The sequence below is a fragment of the Convolutriloba macropyga genome, chromosome 2 (genome assembly GCF_964194025.1).
Source record: "Convolutriloba macropyga chromosome 2, txConMacr16.3, whole genome shotgun sequence".
Taxonomy (NCBI): Eukaryota; Metazoa; Xenacoelomorpha; order Acoela; family Convolutidae; genus Convolutriloba; species Convolutriloba macropyga.
The window spans coordinates 22,118,293-22,136,948 of record NC_134469.1 but is presented as its reverse complement, the minus strand read 5'-3'; the positions used below and the strand labels follow the sequence as shown (position 1 = coordinate 22,136,948).

The following is an 18,656-nucleotide window of genomic DNA, read 5'->3' as shown; positions in this document are numbered from 1 at the left end:
GAAAAACTCGAGAAAGTGACAAAAACGTTAGAAAAAATTAAAAATGAATTTCTTTTTGAAAACTTCTAAATTTCGCATTATTAGTATGTTCAAACATATTTTTGTCTATTTTATTTGTTTAGTATCTCTTCTGCAAGAAGTAAGAAACTTTCATTTGCTCATAAACATCGAAAAACTCACAAAACGAGAAAGTTTTTCAAAAAAGCTAAAAACAGTTGCAAATTTTATTGAGTTGTTGCTAAAATTCATAACAATTATATCTCAGAACCATTTCAATGTCTCCAGACACTACCGAGAATCCCTTATTCATGCCTTTTACTGGCCCATAGAGATTGATAAACTCGGAATTTGATAATAATTTTCAGAAAATTTATTAAATATCAAATTTTGTCCGAAATTTGCAAACATTTCTAAAAGTAAAATGTTGAAAACTATTCCATCTGCCTTAGCAACTATGCAGAAACCTATTATCGAAAGCTTGAGGAGGATCTATGGTCACTGAGTCTGAAAAGACTAAAAAACTAAAACAACAAAAATATAAATTAGTATCATTAGTATCATTTATTTATCAAAACATTTATTTATCAAAACAAAAAGTGATAATAAACATGTTTGCCAAGACATTTCATCTTGTTTGGGGTGCCCAAACAATAGAGCTAAAAAATTGAACCCAAAAATTAGTAATGTTGCAAAGCACCCTAATCAACTTTGCAAGCGCCAGCTTAAGACTGATCAAATAAAAAAACTCCAAAAATGAGGGAAAAACGTGAAAAAGTGGAACATTTGGGCTCAAAAACTCGTAAAAATGGCCATGTATCGATGCCTTCCCAGCGGATGCACCACTCTAAGAGTATTATTTCAATGAGTACTAATGCTAGCTATGGACCTCTGATGAAACCTGATACCCGCTTATCCCGTTATGAAAGTTGGAGTTCATGGAAAAATGTGTAAAACCATCTTACACAAAAGCCAGAGCACCAATACGAACCGAATTTTTTTGGATTGTAAAAAAGAGAGAGCACCAATTCGAACCAAATTTTTTTAATTGAAAAAAAGACAGAGAATTCTAAGAGTACTATTTCAAAGAGTACTAATGTTAGCTATGGACCTCTGATGAAATCTGATACCTGCTTATCCCGTTATGAAAGATGGAGTTCATGGAAAAATGTGTAAAACCATCTTACAAAAAACCAGAGCACAAATACGAACCAAATTTTTTTGGATTGTAAAAAAGAGAGAGAGCACCAATTCGAACCAAATTTTTTTAATTGAAAAAAAGACAGAGAATTCTAAGAGTACTATTTCAAAGAGTATTAATGTTAGCTATGAACCTCTGATGAAACCTGATACCTGCTTATCCTGTTATGAAAGATTGAGTTCATGGAAAATTGTGTAAAACCATCTTAAAAAAAACCAGAGCACCAATACGAACCAAATTTTTTTGGATTGTAAAAAAGAGAGAGCACCAATACGAACCAATTTTTTTTGGATTGTAAAAAAGAGAGGGCACCAATACGAACCAAATTTTTTTGGATTGTAAAAAGAGAGAGCATGCTAATACCAATACGAACCAAATTTTTTGGATTGTAAAAAAAGACAGAACCAATATAATCCAATTCTTGGATTGTAAAAAAACGAAGGGCTCAGCAATATATCTACCCTCAGTTTACAGCTTCGCAGCTATAACATAAACCACGATCAGACCAATTATAGCCTCGCTATCGCTTCGCGGATACTATTAATGAAATGTTACCAGTGCAGTTATTGTCCATGCGATTCACGTGTATGGTGATGGGCAGTTTCAACGGCTTGTCATTTTTGGAATTATTGTTGTTTATTTGTTGTCTGCTGAGATCACAATTGCTGACTGGTTCTGTCATCGCGCTGCTGCTGTATGCCCCACTCTGCTCAGCTATGCAGCCGCCGACAATCTGAACAGCAAATTTGCTGGATTAGTACAAACTAGATTAGTTGCTAGCTGTTGCGTTAACGCTGTCCCAGCCGTTGACAGCTTCCAGAAACCGGATATAGAACTTTAGTTCCTAATTTGTTGTATTTTCAAACAATTCCTGGTTAAATGGATAGTAAGATGGGGAAATTGAGAAAGAGAAAGAGTGGGAAAACATTTTAACATAGCTCTGAAAACGATACGTTATCTGATTTATTTCATTTAAATTGACATAAAAATTTTGTGTTATAATATTCAATTTACATGTTTGAGTGAAAACAAAACAATAAATGGGTACCCAATATTAACACTACAGTACTTAGGAGACAAACGGGTTCATATTTTATTGAAAAAAATGAAAAAAAAAATAGAAATGACGCTTAAAGTTGAACCTCATGTTAACCTAACCAAGAAAAATTGTTTAACATTTTTGTGATGCATATGACTGTCAGCTATTGCTTCAGTGAATGATAAGCCTCTGCACAATCTCTGGAAATGACTTATTTGAACAATCTCTGGAAATTTTTTAAAATATGAGGTTTCTCATTGCTAGCGGTAGCTTCCATTATACTTCCATGAAACTTTTGCCACGTTGGGCGCCAATGTAAAGGTGTAAAGTAAAAACAACACTCTTTCGGATGCTCAATTCAACTCATTCATCGTCAGTCTTCCAAATCGATATATAGAGCAACGTATCAGCATTCTTAACGTATTAAGTCTAGTACGTACATAGCAACAAGTGAGAGTTTAGACGGCAAGGTTTTTTGATGCTCTTTTACTGGTTTTTTGTCTGATGTCATTGACGTCAGAATCAGTTCATAATCGATCAACAATCGTCTAGAGAACCTAAAAATATTAAGCCTAAAACCGCCTTATTCGATACATATCATGGTATTATTTACTTAAAATTAGGTTATACGAACTTTTCCGGAACTTTTTATGTATATTAGACGCAATTCTATACGTAATTTAAATACTCGATCTGATTGGTTAATATTCTCGCTTAGATTTATTTAGTTACTAACATCCTCCGGCCCAGAAGAAGATGCTGGGAGAATCGGTACTAATTTTACAAGCGGGCGAACGAGCGATCCGGAGGACGTGCGCAATACGGCGGAGCGTGCGACGCTGTCGGAACCGTAACGAAGTTCAGTGATCCGAGCAGTGGGGTAGCAACCCCTTGGGTTGGTCTCTTCAACTACCCAAACCAAATCACCGGTCTTAAGGTGATGCTCGGCAGGCGTCTGCCACTTGGAACGTCGGTTCAGCGCCGGTACGTATTCTTTGATCCAACGAGACCAAATAGCGTTAGCGTAAGACTGCGCGCGGGCGTAACGTTTACGGTGATCAAACTCATCTACGCCAATGATGGACGGGAGACTACGTGCTTGGTTACCGAGGAGAAAGTGATTAGGTGTTAATGCTCCTAGGTCGGACGGGTCGGCGCTTACGGGCGTTAGCGGACGTGAATTAAGTGCATGTTCGACCAGACAAAAAGTGGTACTTAAAACCTCATCCGTGAGGCGACGTGTTCCAAGGATTGTGTAAAGTACGCGCTTGAAACTACGTACTAGCCTCTCCCAGATGCCACCTTGGTGTGGCGCACTGGGCGGGTTGAACCTCCACTTGATGCCTTTGTGGGCAAGTTCTACAGCGATGTTGATGGTGTTCCACTTTTCGATGTTCTGGCGTAGTTCTTTTTCCGCGCCAACAAAGTTAGTGCCATTGTCTGACCAAATAATGGCTGGTGTACCTCGACGGGAGACGAACCGCTCCACTCCCATTACACACGAACTGGCGTCCATGGAAGGAACGATTTCGACATGAACGGCACGAGTAGTTAAGCATGTGAAGAGGAAACCCCACCTCTTCTCGGTAGTCCTACGTACAGTAACGTAAAACGGGCCGAGGTAGTCGACCCCGGTGTTCGTGAAGGGAGGAGACTGGTATGCAAGTCTTTCTACTGGCAGATCAGCCATGATGGGTTGAATAGTGGCAGCGCGGAACATCCTGCACTTAAGGCAGTTAGATTTAATGGAACGTAGTGAGGAACGTAATTTAAGGATAGTATAACGTTCTTGTACTTTTGCCCGCAGGTAATCAATACCTTGATGATGATGTTTGACGTGCGTGTGCCTGAGGAACAACTTTACAAATGCATGGCGTGCGTCCAGAACGATAGGATGTTTTACATCAAAGTCAACTTCGACCAACCGCTTGATGCGGCCTGCCGATCGGATTAGACGATTTGGCCCAATAAAGGGAGAAAACGGGGCAATACGGCCACTCCGTTTAACGGGTTTGTTTTCGAGAAGATCTTTTCTCTCTGCATTGAATGACTCCCCTTGCACAAGATACTGGAGATGACGCTCGGCTTCGTCAAGCTCCGTGGGGTCTATGATGCTACCATCGACGTTACGGTAACATTCGTGAGAAGGTAACAAGCGGAGTGCGTACGCTGTTATCCGTAGCAACTTCTGATAAGAACTGTACTTATCGAAGGGAATTAGTTGCGGGGGCGGTTCCTTAGTTGACTTGGTTACAGATACGGCCAATGATGTATTGGTTTCGTCAGTTTCCTTAGTTACTATACCAAGTTTGATGTTATTAACTACTTCAGTGCTTGGTTCGAACGGGAATTGTTTGGTTCTTAGGAAATCTGGACCTCTCACCCAGCTACTTGATTGCAAAATCTCAGCAGACATACCACGAGTGCCGGCATCTGCCGGATTATCGCTTGAGGCAACGTGGTTCCATTCGTCAACGCTTGTGTGTTCTAAGATTTCGCAAACACGGTTTGCAATAAATATTGGGTGCTTGGTTGCAGAGTTAAGCCATTGCAAGACAGTAGTGCTGTCGGTCCACATGAAAACCCTGTTGACTTTTACTGTGAGAGCTCGACATATATCTTGTTTCAATCGAGCGGCCAGTAGCGCTGCCTGTAATTCCAGCTTTGGAACAGTCATGACCTTCATAGGTGCTACGCGAGCTTTACCCAGGACAAACGCAAGCTCCGTTTGGGGCCCACTCGAAGTAGTTACTCGAGCTCGGAGAAATGCAACGGCACTGAAAACTTCTTGTGAACTATCGCCAAACATGTGTAGTTCCAGGTGTTCAAAGTTTCCGGAAAAGTAGCTCCTTGGTATAGTGATTGCAGCAAGCTTGGGTAGTTCTACACTCCATTCGAGGAACCTTTCAACAGTGTCTTTTGGTAATTCTTCATCCCAGTGCTGCCCGCTGATACGCCAGATGTCCTTTAGTAACAATCGGGCACCAACAGTAAATGGTGCCACTAGGCCGATGGGATCGAACACCTTAGACACTAGGCTCAATACCAAGCGTTGTGTTAAAGACTTAGTTACTGTACTGGAGGTACCCCGACTCACAACTAGAGTATCATTGTTGTGATCCCATTTCAACCCAAGCACGTGCGAAGATTCCTCCTTAGATGAGGAAATTACTTTTGGTTCGGTGGACTGAGGTGACCCATCAATTCGATCAGCCAGATTAGGTACATTGCTTACGAACTTAGTAAGCTTGAACCCACCTAGATGGAGAAGTTGTACCAACTCCTTCGATCTTTTGAGAGCCCTCTCAGGTGACTCCACCGAATCCAAGTAATCGTCCATGTAGAAGTTTTCTAGGACGGCTTTGGTTGCTTCCGGGTACTGAAGATCATTGTCTCGGGCCGTGCGTTGCAGTGCATAGTTAGCGCATGTGGGCGAGTCTTTAGCCCCGAATATATGGCGCGTGTATTGATACACTACAACATTTGTTGTGGGGTCCTCCCGCCACAAAAAACGCAGTGATGGCTGGTCCCAATCAGGGACACCCACTTGGAGGAACATACCCTCGATATCTGCGGACACGGCAAATTGATGTTGACGGAACCTAAGTAGTACATGGATTAGGTTTTGGAGGAGGTCGGGGCCAGTGAGCAAAGATTTATTCAAAGAAGTACCGTGGAACTTTGCTGCACCATTTAATACCCTACGCACTTTTCCCGGTTTGTTCGGATTGATTACGGGATGGTGTGGTAGGTACCACTCTCTATCCGACCGCTGCTCTACCTTGTGAGCATCAGGGACTGTAATTAAGTAACCTTTTTCCAAGTCTTCACGGATGGTATTAGCATAAGTTTCTTTCAATGATGTATCTCTCGATAGCCGCTTTTCGAGAGACTTGAGCTGTACCAGTGACGAAAAGTAGTTATTCGGGAGCTGGGTGTTGTCATCAGCCCATAACATACCGACATCGTATCTTTGGCCGTTATGGAAGGTTGTTGTTTCAAGTATTTCCTGCGCGCGAGCATCCGCTGCGGATCGTGGGTCAACTTGCTTGAACGCGCCGTACGATTCCATATCATACCAAGATTTAACCTGACAAGCTAATTCAAAATCCTGTTCAATATTGGCTTTGAAACACACCAAATTAAACTTGAACTTGACGGGAGTGGGCCACTTAAAACCCAACCTATGGGCAAGCGGACAGCGAACGGTGAGCACTTTTCGTCGGCTGAAAAATACTCTAACGGGCGGATGGCATGGTAGACATCCTGTCCAAGTATCATCTCAATTTCTCCATAGCTATATTTTACTGGATCTAGAACTGCCAAATGTGGGTAAGTTTCTTGCATGGACTTGACGTCAATGATGTCAGAACCTACGTTTAATGTTTCTCTCACGTAGGGACGCACAGTGAACGCTTCGAAGTCTTGGTCTTTATGAGGTGTCACAGTCAATTGAACCACCTTTGTGTCTATGAGTTCTTCCGTGTTTATACCCTTGACGGTCAGTTTTAATGCGGTACCCTGCAAACCGAGTCTAGCTGCGAGACTATCGGACACCCAAGAGTTACTGCAAGCGGTATCGCATAAAACCAACGCCGTAGTATTGGTACCAGAAGAATTAGTAAGTTTCAGTTCCGTGATCTGAAGGAGGCCTTTGACATCCGTCACGGAAGACAAAGTGGTTGTTTTGCTTGGTTGCTGTTGACCCGTAGATGGCCTACTTGTACCTGCGTTCGACTTCGAAGTATCGATGTTGTTGTTTGTTGAGGGTTTAGCTGGAAAAACCCTTTCAGCTCCATGAAGTAAGGTGTTATGGGAGCTGTTGCAACCATCTTTCCTACATTTACGGGGACTTGGGCATTGCCTAAACATGTGTTTATCACGCAAACAAGAGAAACATAGCTTTGCCTCAGCCACGACCTTGGCTCTCTGCGTGGGGGTCTTTTCCTTAAAGACACGGCATTCCCACAACTGGTGGCTGCCTTTGCATACAATGCAACTAGAGATTGATGTTGACGGAGATCTTTGTTGCGGCTTAGGGTTACTCTTCTGTTGCGTATTTGCAGCAAATGCCTTTGAAGCAACTTTTGATCTTGTTACTGAGTTGTTGGTATCCTCAGTCCTTGCTTTAGTTGCGGTATTCTTCATTAAATCGTGCGCTTCGGCCTTCTCTTTTAACCAATCGTTGAAATCAAGAAGAGTAGGTTTCACCCAATGCTTTTTGACCGTGAAGAGTGACCATGACTCCTTCATGTTGGGTGGTAGCTTCTGTACGGCAGTGTTGAGAAGCGCAGCACTCTTTAAATCCGAATCGTATGACAGCGATTTAAATACCCCGACAAGACTTGAAATGCACCCCGAGTAGTTAATGATGTTATCGCTATTGTGCATCTTCAGTGGTGGAAAGCTGTTGAGTTTGTCCAAATGTGCACTTACAACCGCCTGTGGTTGGCCAAATTTACGTTCTAAGGTCCTCAGTGCGTCTTTGTACATTGCGCCGCAGTAGGCGAACTCAGCTATAGCTGTTTTAGCTTTACCTGTTACGAGGGTCTTAAGGTATGTCAATTTTACATCATCAGTTAAGGACTGAGAGTCAATTGCGCTTTTAAACTGACCATACCATTCGTGCCACTGTAGAGGATCCCCACTGTATTGTGACAACTTCCATTCGGGTAGTGGGTCATTCCTCTTGCTAGATAAGGCGTCAGTGAATGCCTTAATCCAGCTTGCATTTTCAGATGCTGGCGCTGAAGGCGTGGGATGCGGTGGGCCACCCCAACACAATGGTATCGGAGCAGTATGCCCGTATGTTGGATGTATAACCGGCGTGACGAAAGGTGGCGCGATGTTAGTAGTTGTACTAAAGGGGTTAGCAGGGATGCTACAGTTTGCTGCGTGGTTGCTATTTGGATCATGTTGTGCACTCTTTTGCAAGATGGGATGGATGACGGTGGGGTTAGCTGTGCTTGGGGGTAGGTACGGTTGAACATTTTTGAAGATGGTAGCGTTATTTGTCGCCTGGTTTACATTTGGGGGCTTATCCTGAGGAAAACTCCACAAGTTTAGATCAAGGTTACAGTTCAGGGGAGATTTTTGTGCTGTAGGACACGGTACCAGGCGGGTTTGAGGCGATTGGACAAAGTTTTGCTGTGGAATGTTTGGGACGGGTAGGTATGTTGCTGTGCTCGCTGGGATGGGCAACGGAATCACGGGAGGCTGAGGATTAAATAATTGTTGAGGCGGGATTACGGGAGTTGGGTTCAAGAGTGGGTTAAGAGGTGGAGGGACCTTATGCGGGGAATGGGCAATAGGGATTTGTGTTTGGTGTGTAATGTTACTTTGAGGTGGATTCTGTTGTTGCGGATTATGAGGCTTCGACATATTTAATTGACAAGGTACACTGGAGCTTTTTGGACCCAAGAACTGATTTACCTGTGGGTTTGCTGAAAAATCAGGTACAAAAATGGAGTTCGTTGGTGCCATAACGGGTGTCGGTGGCCGGGGAGGTTGCATAGGTGGTTGAGGTGGTTGGAGTGCGACATTTTGCACGTCGACTGGTACTTGGTTCACGTCACCACTGCCTGAGGGACTATGTGCCCTTTGATCAATGAATGATTGCTGCAGTTGAGCCTGGAGATATTCCCGATACAAAGCTTCCTGCTGGGCAACAGAAATTGCAACTCCTGGCCGTGTGTACTGAGAAAGCATTTCAAGATGATGTAAGTTATCGGCAACATTACTTGGGTTTTCTGGAGGATTACTAGGGGAAGTATCTTTAACAGGAGGGTCGGCGGTTGCTGAACCAGGACGAGAAAAGTTTAACTCACTTGAATTACCTGCTGGAAACGAATTTACCCAATCCTGATTAAGTTCCTGACTTCTATCTGATCCCCTATCTTTAAACAGTTTCAGTTCACTTGAGTGGTGACTAAACAATGAATGATTATCCATTAAATCAGCCTCATCTATTTTGGCTGCTGCAACACGCTGGCGGTGGTCTTCCTCCAATTCTTGAAGTGCCATCTGTTCCATTTGTATTTCAAGCTCCTTTTTTCTCATGGCGATTTCGTGTTTTTGTTTAGCGAGGCGCATGGCAGCTTGTTCCTGTTTCTCGGCCTCTTCGCGTTTTAGTTTTGCCATGAGAAATTCATGTTTACGCTGGCTAGACATTGATGATGTTGTTCGGCGTGAACTTTTCTTTGATTGACCTTGAGGATTAACGCCCTCACATACGGTGTCTCGGTCAGCAACTGAGTCAATATAGCTTCTAGCCGCAAGCAAGAATTTATCATTGTTCTTGGTTTTATCATCCAACCATTGCTCAAGGACAGGGTAAATTGAATCTGGGTTCTCCGCTTTACTGGCTAAGTCAAATAGTTCTTCATTCTTCTGCACTAGTTTACTGAAAACATCCTTCAACTTAGAAACCAAGCGTTCAACTTTAACCCTCCTGTCTTGACGATCTATGGCATCTGTGATGTCCTTATGGATGTTACATAACTCAGATTCGAGATTAGATCTTGCATTAAAGAGCTTTTTCAATTTTTCTTGCTGTTCGGCCACGATATTGAAATGGCTAATTTATCAATGTAGAGTAACTTTCAACCAAACACGTGGAATGAGGGTTATACCGAACCCAAATGACGATGACTTGATAATCAAGACGTCGAAGAGCAGAAAAGAAGTTACCGAGTGATGAATTACTCGGCGAAAGTGAGCAACAAAGTGGAGAGGGCGTCTAACGTGCTTGAAAGCAACATGAGACAAAACATGAATACAGGCAACCGGGGAAAGAGGACTGGCTGGAAGAAGCACGACGAAACGGGAAACGAGGCGGACGGGGCGGGAAGGACGGGCGAACGGCGCGCAACGCAACAGGGAACGGAACGGAGCTGGCGAAAACGCGGGTAGTAAACGGGCGACGCAACGGACGGGACGGAAACGCTGAACGAGCGACGCACAAAGAAACGAGACGGGTAGAACGGAGGCGTTGAGCGAGTAGCGCGCAACGAAACGGAAAGGCGGGTCGGAACGGGCGGGATACGATTACGCAGCGAGCGGGGAGGTCGTGAACCACTATGCTAGCAGACCACAGCAACAAACTCAACCAAACAAACTAGCCGTAACTCCAGAACAAACTTAAGTCACACCCTAGGGAGAAGGAGAGATGCTACTGCAAGAGACAAACTAGCACAAGTCATTATGAGGCTTAACATATGAAAATAACAAACTAAATTACGGCAAATAGTAGTATACTAAAAGGATAAAAAGAGCAAGGAAATTACTAGCCGTAACTCCAGAACAAACTTAAGTCACACCCTAGCAATAATCAAACCTAAACAACCGATCAGCATACCAACAATATTAAACAAACTACAGCAAATATTAATTAATATGCAGCGCTTTTGTGGTCCATGAAAGCTGGAAAAGTGAAGAAACAATCTAGCCGTAACTCCAGAATAAACTTAAGTCACACCCTAGAAGTCAAAATACCAAACCAACTAACAAGCATACGGTTACACGCAAACATACAGCATCAAAAATTAATGTACTACAACAGGAAGGCTAGTAAATTAGTAAAGTTGAAAAGTCAAAGGACAATCCAGTCGTAACTCGAGAATAAACTTAAGTCACACCCTAGAAAGCTATAGGACCTAAACAACAAACCAGCATACTAGCATACTCAACATACTACAGCAAAACAACAACATACTTCATCACATATGACATACTACATAGAAAATCGGAAAAATAGCGAAGAAAACGAAAAGCGACGTTTTGGGAGAGCGACGTTATTGAAAAAAAAAGTGGAACACGGAGAATTGGAAAGTTAGAGGGCGAAAAGGACACGGACGGAACGGTACATAAGAGAGCGAGGAGAAAAAATTATAAGGATTCGATAATTTTTTGTAGGCCGGAGGTTGTGAAAATTTTCACAACTTTTTCTGTGGAATGAGTTTCACTCAATTTTGAATTTTAAGTCAAAATTTTTTGCTTTTGTCCAATTTTTTCTCTATTTTTGGTCAATTTGTTTGCAATTTCTTGAATACGGACGGTAATCAAGTAAACTATACGGTTTTATGCCTGAAAGTACGGTTTATCAATATTCGATATTGATATTCTATGTTTTTTCGAGTTGCATCAAAATTGACCAAAAATTTTCAAAATTGGACATTTAAGCATTATATTCTCTCAATTTTTTCTATTTCAGAGGTTATTTTTGATATCCGAACCGACTATATCAATTTTCTCGACTTTTTGATAAATCTACCAAAAATTTTCAAAATCGATGTTTTCTTGTTCTTAAAAATTATGTTTTTGAGGGGTTAATGGTGACCGATTATCTATATTAATAGCAGATGCAGTTAAAGATCTTGTTAAGGGACTATCTCTAAATTTAACAAAAGTTTCCTTCAGGAGTTGAAGTTTGCCGTCTAATGGTGTCAAATTTACAACAAGAAATGAAATTTAAGACGAATAGAAAAAGCATCGGAACAAACAGTTTTAAACCAGATTGGTCTTACAGTTTCGAGGAATTTGCTAAATTCGTTGTTTCCCTGAGAAATGCAATCTCCTCGCTGTGCTTGAGTTCCATCAGCAGCACTCGAGCCATTGTCTGCAAACTGTGACAACATCTGTCGACCAGGTCACCAAAGAACACAAACTTTTTTCTGCCAACCGGCCTCCAGTCCTGCTCGGCACTAAGAATCCAGGAGTCGTTCCTTCAAAGTATCCCGATACGGTTTCAGCTTTGGCGCAATGCAATTGACAAGTCAGGTGATGCTGCACTGATTCTGTATTGAATTCAAGAAATGACCATCCTTGATTGGGACTGCTCCAGTTTGCTCGGATTCGACAAATTTTCAGAGCACCACTGCCCACTAAGAGCATCAGTTTAAATACCAATATCGCTCGGTAACGCCCCACGTTGGGCGCCAATGTAAAGGTGTAAAGTAAAAACAACACTCTTTCGGATGCTCAATTCAACTCATTCATCGTCAGTCTTCCAAATCGATATATAGAGCAACGTATCAGCATTCTTAACGTATTAAGTCTAGTACGTACATAGCAACAAGTGAGAGTTTAGACGGCAAGGTTTTTTTGATGCTCTTTTACTGGTTTTTTGTCTGATGTCATTGACGTCAGAATCAGTTCATAATCGATCAACAATCGTCTAGAGAACCTAAAAATATTAAGCCTAAAACCGCCTTATTCGATACATATCATGGTATTATTTACTTAAAATTAGGTTATACGAACTTTTCCGGAACTTTTTATGTATATTAGACGCAATTCTATACGTAATTTAAATACTCGATCTGATTGGTTAATATTCTCGCTGAGATTTATTTAGTTACTAACAGCGGTAGCTTCCATTATACTTCCATGAAACTTTTGCCAAAATCCATCAAAATTCAAACTCGATATCAGTATCAACGTCAAAATCAATATCCAACTCAACATTCAACAAAAGTAGTTTAGTGGTCTCAGTTTCTATACAGATTTTTTACTCAAATCTTGCTCGTACTTCATACTTGCTCGTAATAAATTTTTGTTAGACTGTAATAGTTGGTAAAATTCTTATGAGTGTCTCGAATTTCTCTTATTCTGTTTTTTTTTTGTTTTCTTAAATTTCCGCATGCTGATCTGGTATGAAATACTTGAATAGAATAATATTCATCTAGAAATCTGAGAAAAATGACTTTCATGGAAGAATCTAGCATAAATTGGATATCTTGTGAGACTCTGGCGCAACAACGATTTCTGTAAGAATCTGGTAGAAAAATATTTATCTTGGACAAAGTTGCTGCAAGCTAAAAAGAGGCATCTTCTTGTTGGAACTTGCGAATATTTGCCAGATTCCTACAAGATAGCCATGTTATGTTTTTAAGTTGTACTTTAAGGAAAACTTATAATTGTTGGAAGAAAAAGAGGATTTTAACCTTTTCAGTGTTTTTCTTGTCCGCTTGGAAACTTTTGTTCTCTACAGTTGGTGATATGCCGCCATCACTAGCGCCAGCATCCGCAGTTCCCCTCCACGATCCAACAGAAGTCACGTGATCAGAACCTCGGCCATCAGAGGTTGAAGGCGCCATATCTCTCTGTGATTCCTGTAACACGTGGATAAATAATGTTTCAGCGGTGTGACAGGAACAGAGGACTACTTTTGAGCAACCATAACTTTTGGCTACAATACAAACAGAAAATTCAAGTCTTCATGCGTAAAAAAAGGAATAATTTCTTGCCTTTCTAGATTGTCTGATTTGATACGCTTTTAAGCAGAGCTTACCGCAGCATATGTACTGAAACCGAACGCCGAATAGTTCCTATTCATAAACCCGATAATACCGACGACTCCAAACTTTCCTAAGCTTTTTGTTACTTTTGAAACCAAACATATACTGAAGGTTTCTTTGTCATGTGTATCAGTCTTGTGGACTAATGTAAGCCGTCTTGGGTACCATATCCTTAAGGTTTACATGAAAGAATATTGTTTATTTTTCTATCAAAACCTTACGTACAAATTAATACATCTAAAAGTATTGAATTGAATAATTATGTATCACAAGTTTGAGAATCTTTTCCGTAAATCGCTGAGTAGATTTGTTGAGAGATTTGACAAAGCAAGCGTTTGTGCAGTGAGTAGAGTAGTCTCATGACGAAATGGCGTAAAATATTTTAAATATCACTGCACTAAGTTTAAATTTGGGACTTCAGGTGACAGCAATTTCAGGTTCTGTGAGTTTGCTGTCAATATTTTCTGAACCAAGGTTAGGAGAACCAGGGGGGTGGATGAGGGAAGTGAGGGGGAGTTGAAGGGGGAGAGCTCAAACTCAAAGATTGTTTCAAAAGTTATGAAAAATTTTTAGACACACTGTAAGCCGTCTTGGGTACCATATCCTTAAGGTTTACATGAAAAATTATTGAGGTTTACATGAAAAATTACATGAACATTCCCGGGTCGAGGGGTCAGCAGCTGTAAGCGGATACTTTTGTATGAAATCCGCTGAATGTGCTGAAATTATGTAACATTTGTGCTGATTGCGATGAAAATCAATAAAAAGGTGCTGAATCCGCTGAAATAAACTATTTTAGCACATTTCAGCGCATCTCTTGCATAAAGTCAGCATTTGGTTCAGCAGCTTTCTTAAATAATTTCAGCACTTGTAAAAATTTTAAATTCAGCGGATTCAGCGCCTTTCTTACATAATTTCAGCACTTGAGAAAAATTTAAATTCAGCGGATTCAGCGTCTTTCTTACATAATTTCAGCACATGTAAAAATTTTAAATTAAGCGGATTCAGCGCCTTTTTTACATAATTTCAGCACCTGTGAAAATTTTAAATTCAGCGGATTCAGCGCCTTTCTTACATAAATTTACGTGTAATTTTTTTGCTCACTATTGTTTATAACGTAGTCAGCAGGTAGGCTCCTCCAATTTTTGCACTTATGAAGAGCTGCTAATCAATCAAAACTCTGCGTGATTTTTCTAAAATGAAAATTCACTTTTTTTGAAAAACAGACCGAGTGAAATGCGTCACACTTTCATCATATGTAACGGAAGGAAGATAGTTATACTTAAGCTACCTGGTTTCATTCAATCAAGTAATTGGGTTTTATACCTCAGCTGCAATAGCTGCTTTATCTTAAAGTTTGATAAAATTCTTAACTATTTTGGCAGATATCCAACTGTTTTTAAGTTGAACTGCCCTAGTGCAATGCTTTTTAGTCTTGCACAATTGCTTCTTCTGAATGTACAGCAGGAAAAACAACTCATAAGGTTTCAACTTGTGCAATGAAACAGTTGAAAATGCATAAGATAAGTGCTGATATTGTGTAACATAAGACCTGAAAGTTATGTAAGAAATGCGCTGACAGCCGCTGAAAAATTATATTTTCAGCAGTTAGATCTTACATAATTATCCGCTTAATGTGCTGAAAAGTGCTGATTTTATGTAATAAAGTGCTTAAAGTCAGCAGATTAAGCGGAATAATGAATAAGATTTACGCGCCGAAAAATAATTTTTTCAGCGTTTGTCAGCGCATTTCTTACATAAATTTTGGCGAATTCCTCGACCCGGGTTTCTATTTTCAACCAATTCTTAATAAATGACTGATTATTGAGAATTTAGGATACTTGAAAGTGATCCACGCCATAATGCATGCGATCAAATGTAGAGGGAAGAATTGAAAACCTCATCCGATCTTGAAGAATTATTAACAGAAAATTTTATTCCGATTTCAAAGCTGGTAATTGGTTTATGAAAATAGTTTTTCGACAAGCCACAAAGTCTTTCTCTTCGTTAAAACTGATAAAAGCAAATTACTCTTCGGAAACCTGTCTGTTGGAAATTTCTCTTACTTAGGGAATTCGTTCCCGAGAAAAAAAATTTCAAATATCAAACTAATTCGCTTTTCGACAACTTAAAGTTAGTTAAGGATTTATGATGATTTGAAAAAAACATAGGAACAGGTAGTTGACCGCTAAACAACTGCGCTTCATCTAACACATGTTGCATATTTACTTGGTTGCAGATTTTGACAAATTTTGAAAAAGTTCACTTCCAGATTAAATTTGCCGCACGAACTCTCCTAGCCATATAAAACAAAGGAAGAACCTTCTGTACTGAAAATTGATTATGTCTCAAAAATACATAAAGTATATGATGCAAAAAATTAATGAATTTCGTAAGTTGCATAAGCGTCGCATTACGTATTGGGTGATCATGAAGGTTGTGGTGGCTAAGCTTACTAACTCAACAACCAAAGTGAATGTGCTCAAAGAGTACAAACAGATTGGGAATCAAGCTCGACACTGTATATGGCAGTAGATAATCTACCTCAAGTTCTCAAAAAGAACTCTTGGTTCTATGTTGATGATAGAAGATGAAGACTGGCCTGATCTGATTATGTTTGAAAAGTGGCTACCTAGGATGGCATTCGTGCGTGAAGGGTTTTCATCTTCCGAGGTAGAAGGAAGAGAAGAACACCGAAGAATCACATATAGCGACGAGCGGTTCTCGAAAACATCGCACTTCAGTGCTTGTTCAAACGTGAGAGAAACGAAGCAAGTCCAAAGTGATCACTGTCCACTAGCTGATGTTAGTGCCCATGTTAGCGATTGTACACCTTAACCTAATTTTGATTTGTGAAAAGAGTTAATTTTGATATGCTCAGTCTTTCCTTCTGCCAGCTAGCTGATGGCACTCACGAAATTTGGAACTGTCTACTATTCAAGAAGATGAGTGTGAACGATCGTTATGCCGCAGTGAGAGAGCAACGCTTATGTTACGGTTGTCTAGGCAAAGGACATGCAATAAAAGGATGTAAAGTCAATGGAGCGGTATCAATGGATGCATCACGGAGCAAAACCATTAACTACACTCAGAAAACCAAAGAGATGACTTTAATCACGCAGTCAACGTAAGCGCAGCAACAATCAACCAGAGTAACGAAGTTACGAGCTTTCTTCAGATAGCTCCTGTCTCATTACAAAGTGGTGGCAAAAGGTTGAACACATCTGCTTTCCTCAATTGTGGTTCAACAGTTTTATTCATCCATCAAATTGTGCAAGAGAGGTTACAAGCTCAAGTCACCGATGTGACGCTCAACATAGCTGGCATACACGGAACAAAAGATCTGAAGACAGAAAAGGTTCCTCTCAAAATAAAGGGACTACATTCAAAGGTGCATTCAATCGAAGCGTATGCAAACGCGTCAATCTCTTTGGGAAATACAAACTACAACTACATAAAGCTGAAGCAAAGCTTCATTCACTTGAGAGTTTTGGCAAACAAAAGTGTTAACTTAATGGGAGTTGGCATCATCCTTGATCAAGATCCCTACGAGCTACAACGCCCATTGAACTACAAGATAGGAACACGAAGTGAGCTTCTCGCCGTACTAACAGAGCTAGGATTGGTAGTCAGTGGACCCATGACGGGCAAAATAAGACAAGAAGTTTTGTTAGTTCGCCTTCACAAAAGATGTGAAAGTGGCTGAAAATATCCAAAACCGGTGGGACGTAGAAACATATGCTTCCAAAATCACCATCGTCAGTCATTCAAAAAGGGAATTGCAGGCACAAAAGATGCCAAAGAGTACAACAAAGATCACAGGCGAGCGTTACGAAGTGGGAATGGTGTGGAGTGTGCCAGAGCCAAACCCACCGAACAACTACAGCTCAACCCTGGGTCAGCTTTACCCACTGGAGCGAAGATTCCAAAGGGACCCGTACCTGAAGAGCTTGAGTCAACAGTCAATAGATACAGAAGTAGAAAAAGGATTCGTAAAGATATTTGACGAGTCTATAGTGAAAGGCACCTTGGTGAAGGAATGGTATTTGCCACACCATCCAGTGCTAAAGCCGACCAAGCTTGGCAAAGTTAGACGTGTTTGTAATTCATTATCACAGTACAAAGAAATATGCCTAAAGTAATCGTCCGAGAACTAACGAACCTGTTCAACTATACAAAAACCAGCATCATGTTTTTGGAGCTAAGAGACTTCCAACTTGTGCAGACTATGCTCTCAAGCGAGTGGGACCCGACCATGAAGAAATGTATCTACCAGCGAGCGGCAAAGGCAATACAAAACAACTTCTACATGGACGATTTGATCATATCAGTAGAAACTCTTGAAGAAGCAATTGAAGTCTTCATTCAAATACAATTTCCTCCTCTCTAACAACTAGGATCTGAACAAAAGGAGTGGACAAGCAACAACGATGCAGTTATCAAAGCAATCCCAGAAGACCTGAAGTCAATCAGCAACACGAAGCAAGTCGAAACTGAACCCAATACAGAGGGGTCGTCAGTGATCGGACTACAGTAGACTGATTATAGTTACTGATTATAGTCTCCAAGTGTGCAAAGGTACAAACAAGGAAGTTGAAGCACCTATCTCTCAAAGGAAGATTCTGCCGCTGGTATCTTCAGTATTCGACCCGATCGGATTGTTTGCTCCCTTCAGTGTTCACTTGGGACGACTTCTGAAAGGCATCTGAACTAAAAATGGACAACATTGGGACAACGAAGAGGAACCTTGTGAGGAAGGAGATTTACTGAGATAGAAATAACAACTTCCAATTTTAAATGAAACAAGCATCGATAGAAGATACTTCAATACAGCGAGAACCTCATGTGTTCGCTGAAGCCTCTGAAGACATGATTGGTGCAGTGCCTTATCTACGGTGGAAAGCGAAAGAATACTCAACTGACTTCACTTTTGTCATAGGAAAATGCGAAATTGCCCAGATGAGACATCTGTCAATACCACGATTGGAATCGCAAGCGGCAGTCATGGAAATGAGGTTGAAAAAACAGATCGTGAAGGAACTTGAAATGAAGATAAACAGTTGCAGTTTTTGGTCAGACTCAACGACGGTTTTACAGTGGATACACAGATCTCATCGTAAAC

The 18,656-nt window shown here is 40.9% G+C and overlaps 1 protein-coding gene across 1 annotated transcript in view; it reads right to left on the bottom strand.

The window, feature by feature from the left end:
- The window catches only part of LOC142334856 (uncharacterized), a 113,505-nt gene that overhangs the window by 1,357 nt on the left and 93,492 nt on the right, over positions 1-18,656 (bottom strand). The window contains exons 22-23 of the mRNA XM_075383182.1: positions 13,181-13,348; positions 1,754-1,931 (exon numbers count right to left, since the gene is read on the bottom strand). Of these exons, the coding sequence (XP_075239297.1) occupies positions 1,754-1,931; positions 13,181-13,348 (346 nt within the window). The remainder of the gene's footprint in view (positions 1-1,753; positions 1,932-13,180; positions 13,349-18,656) is intronic.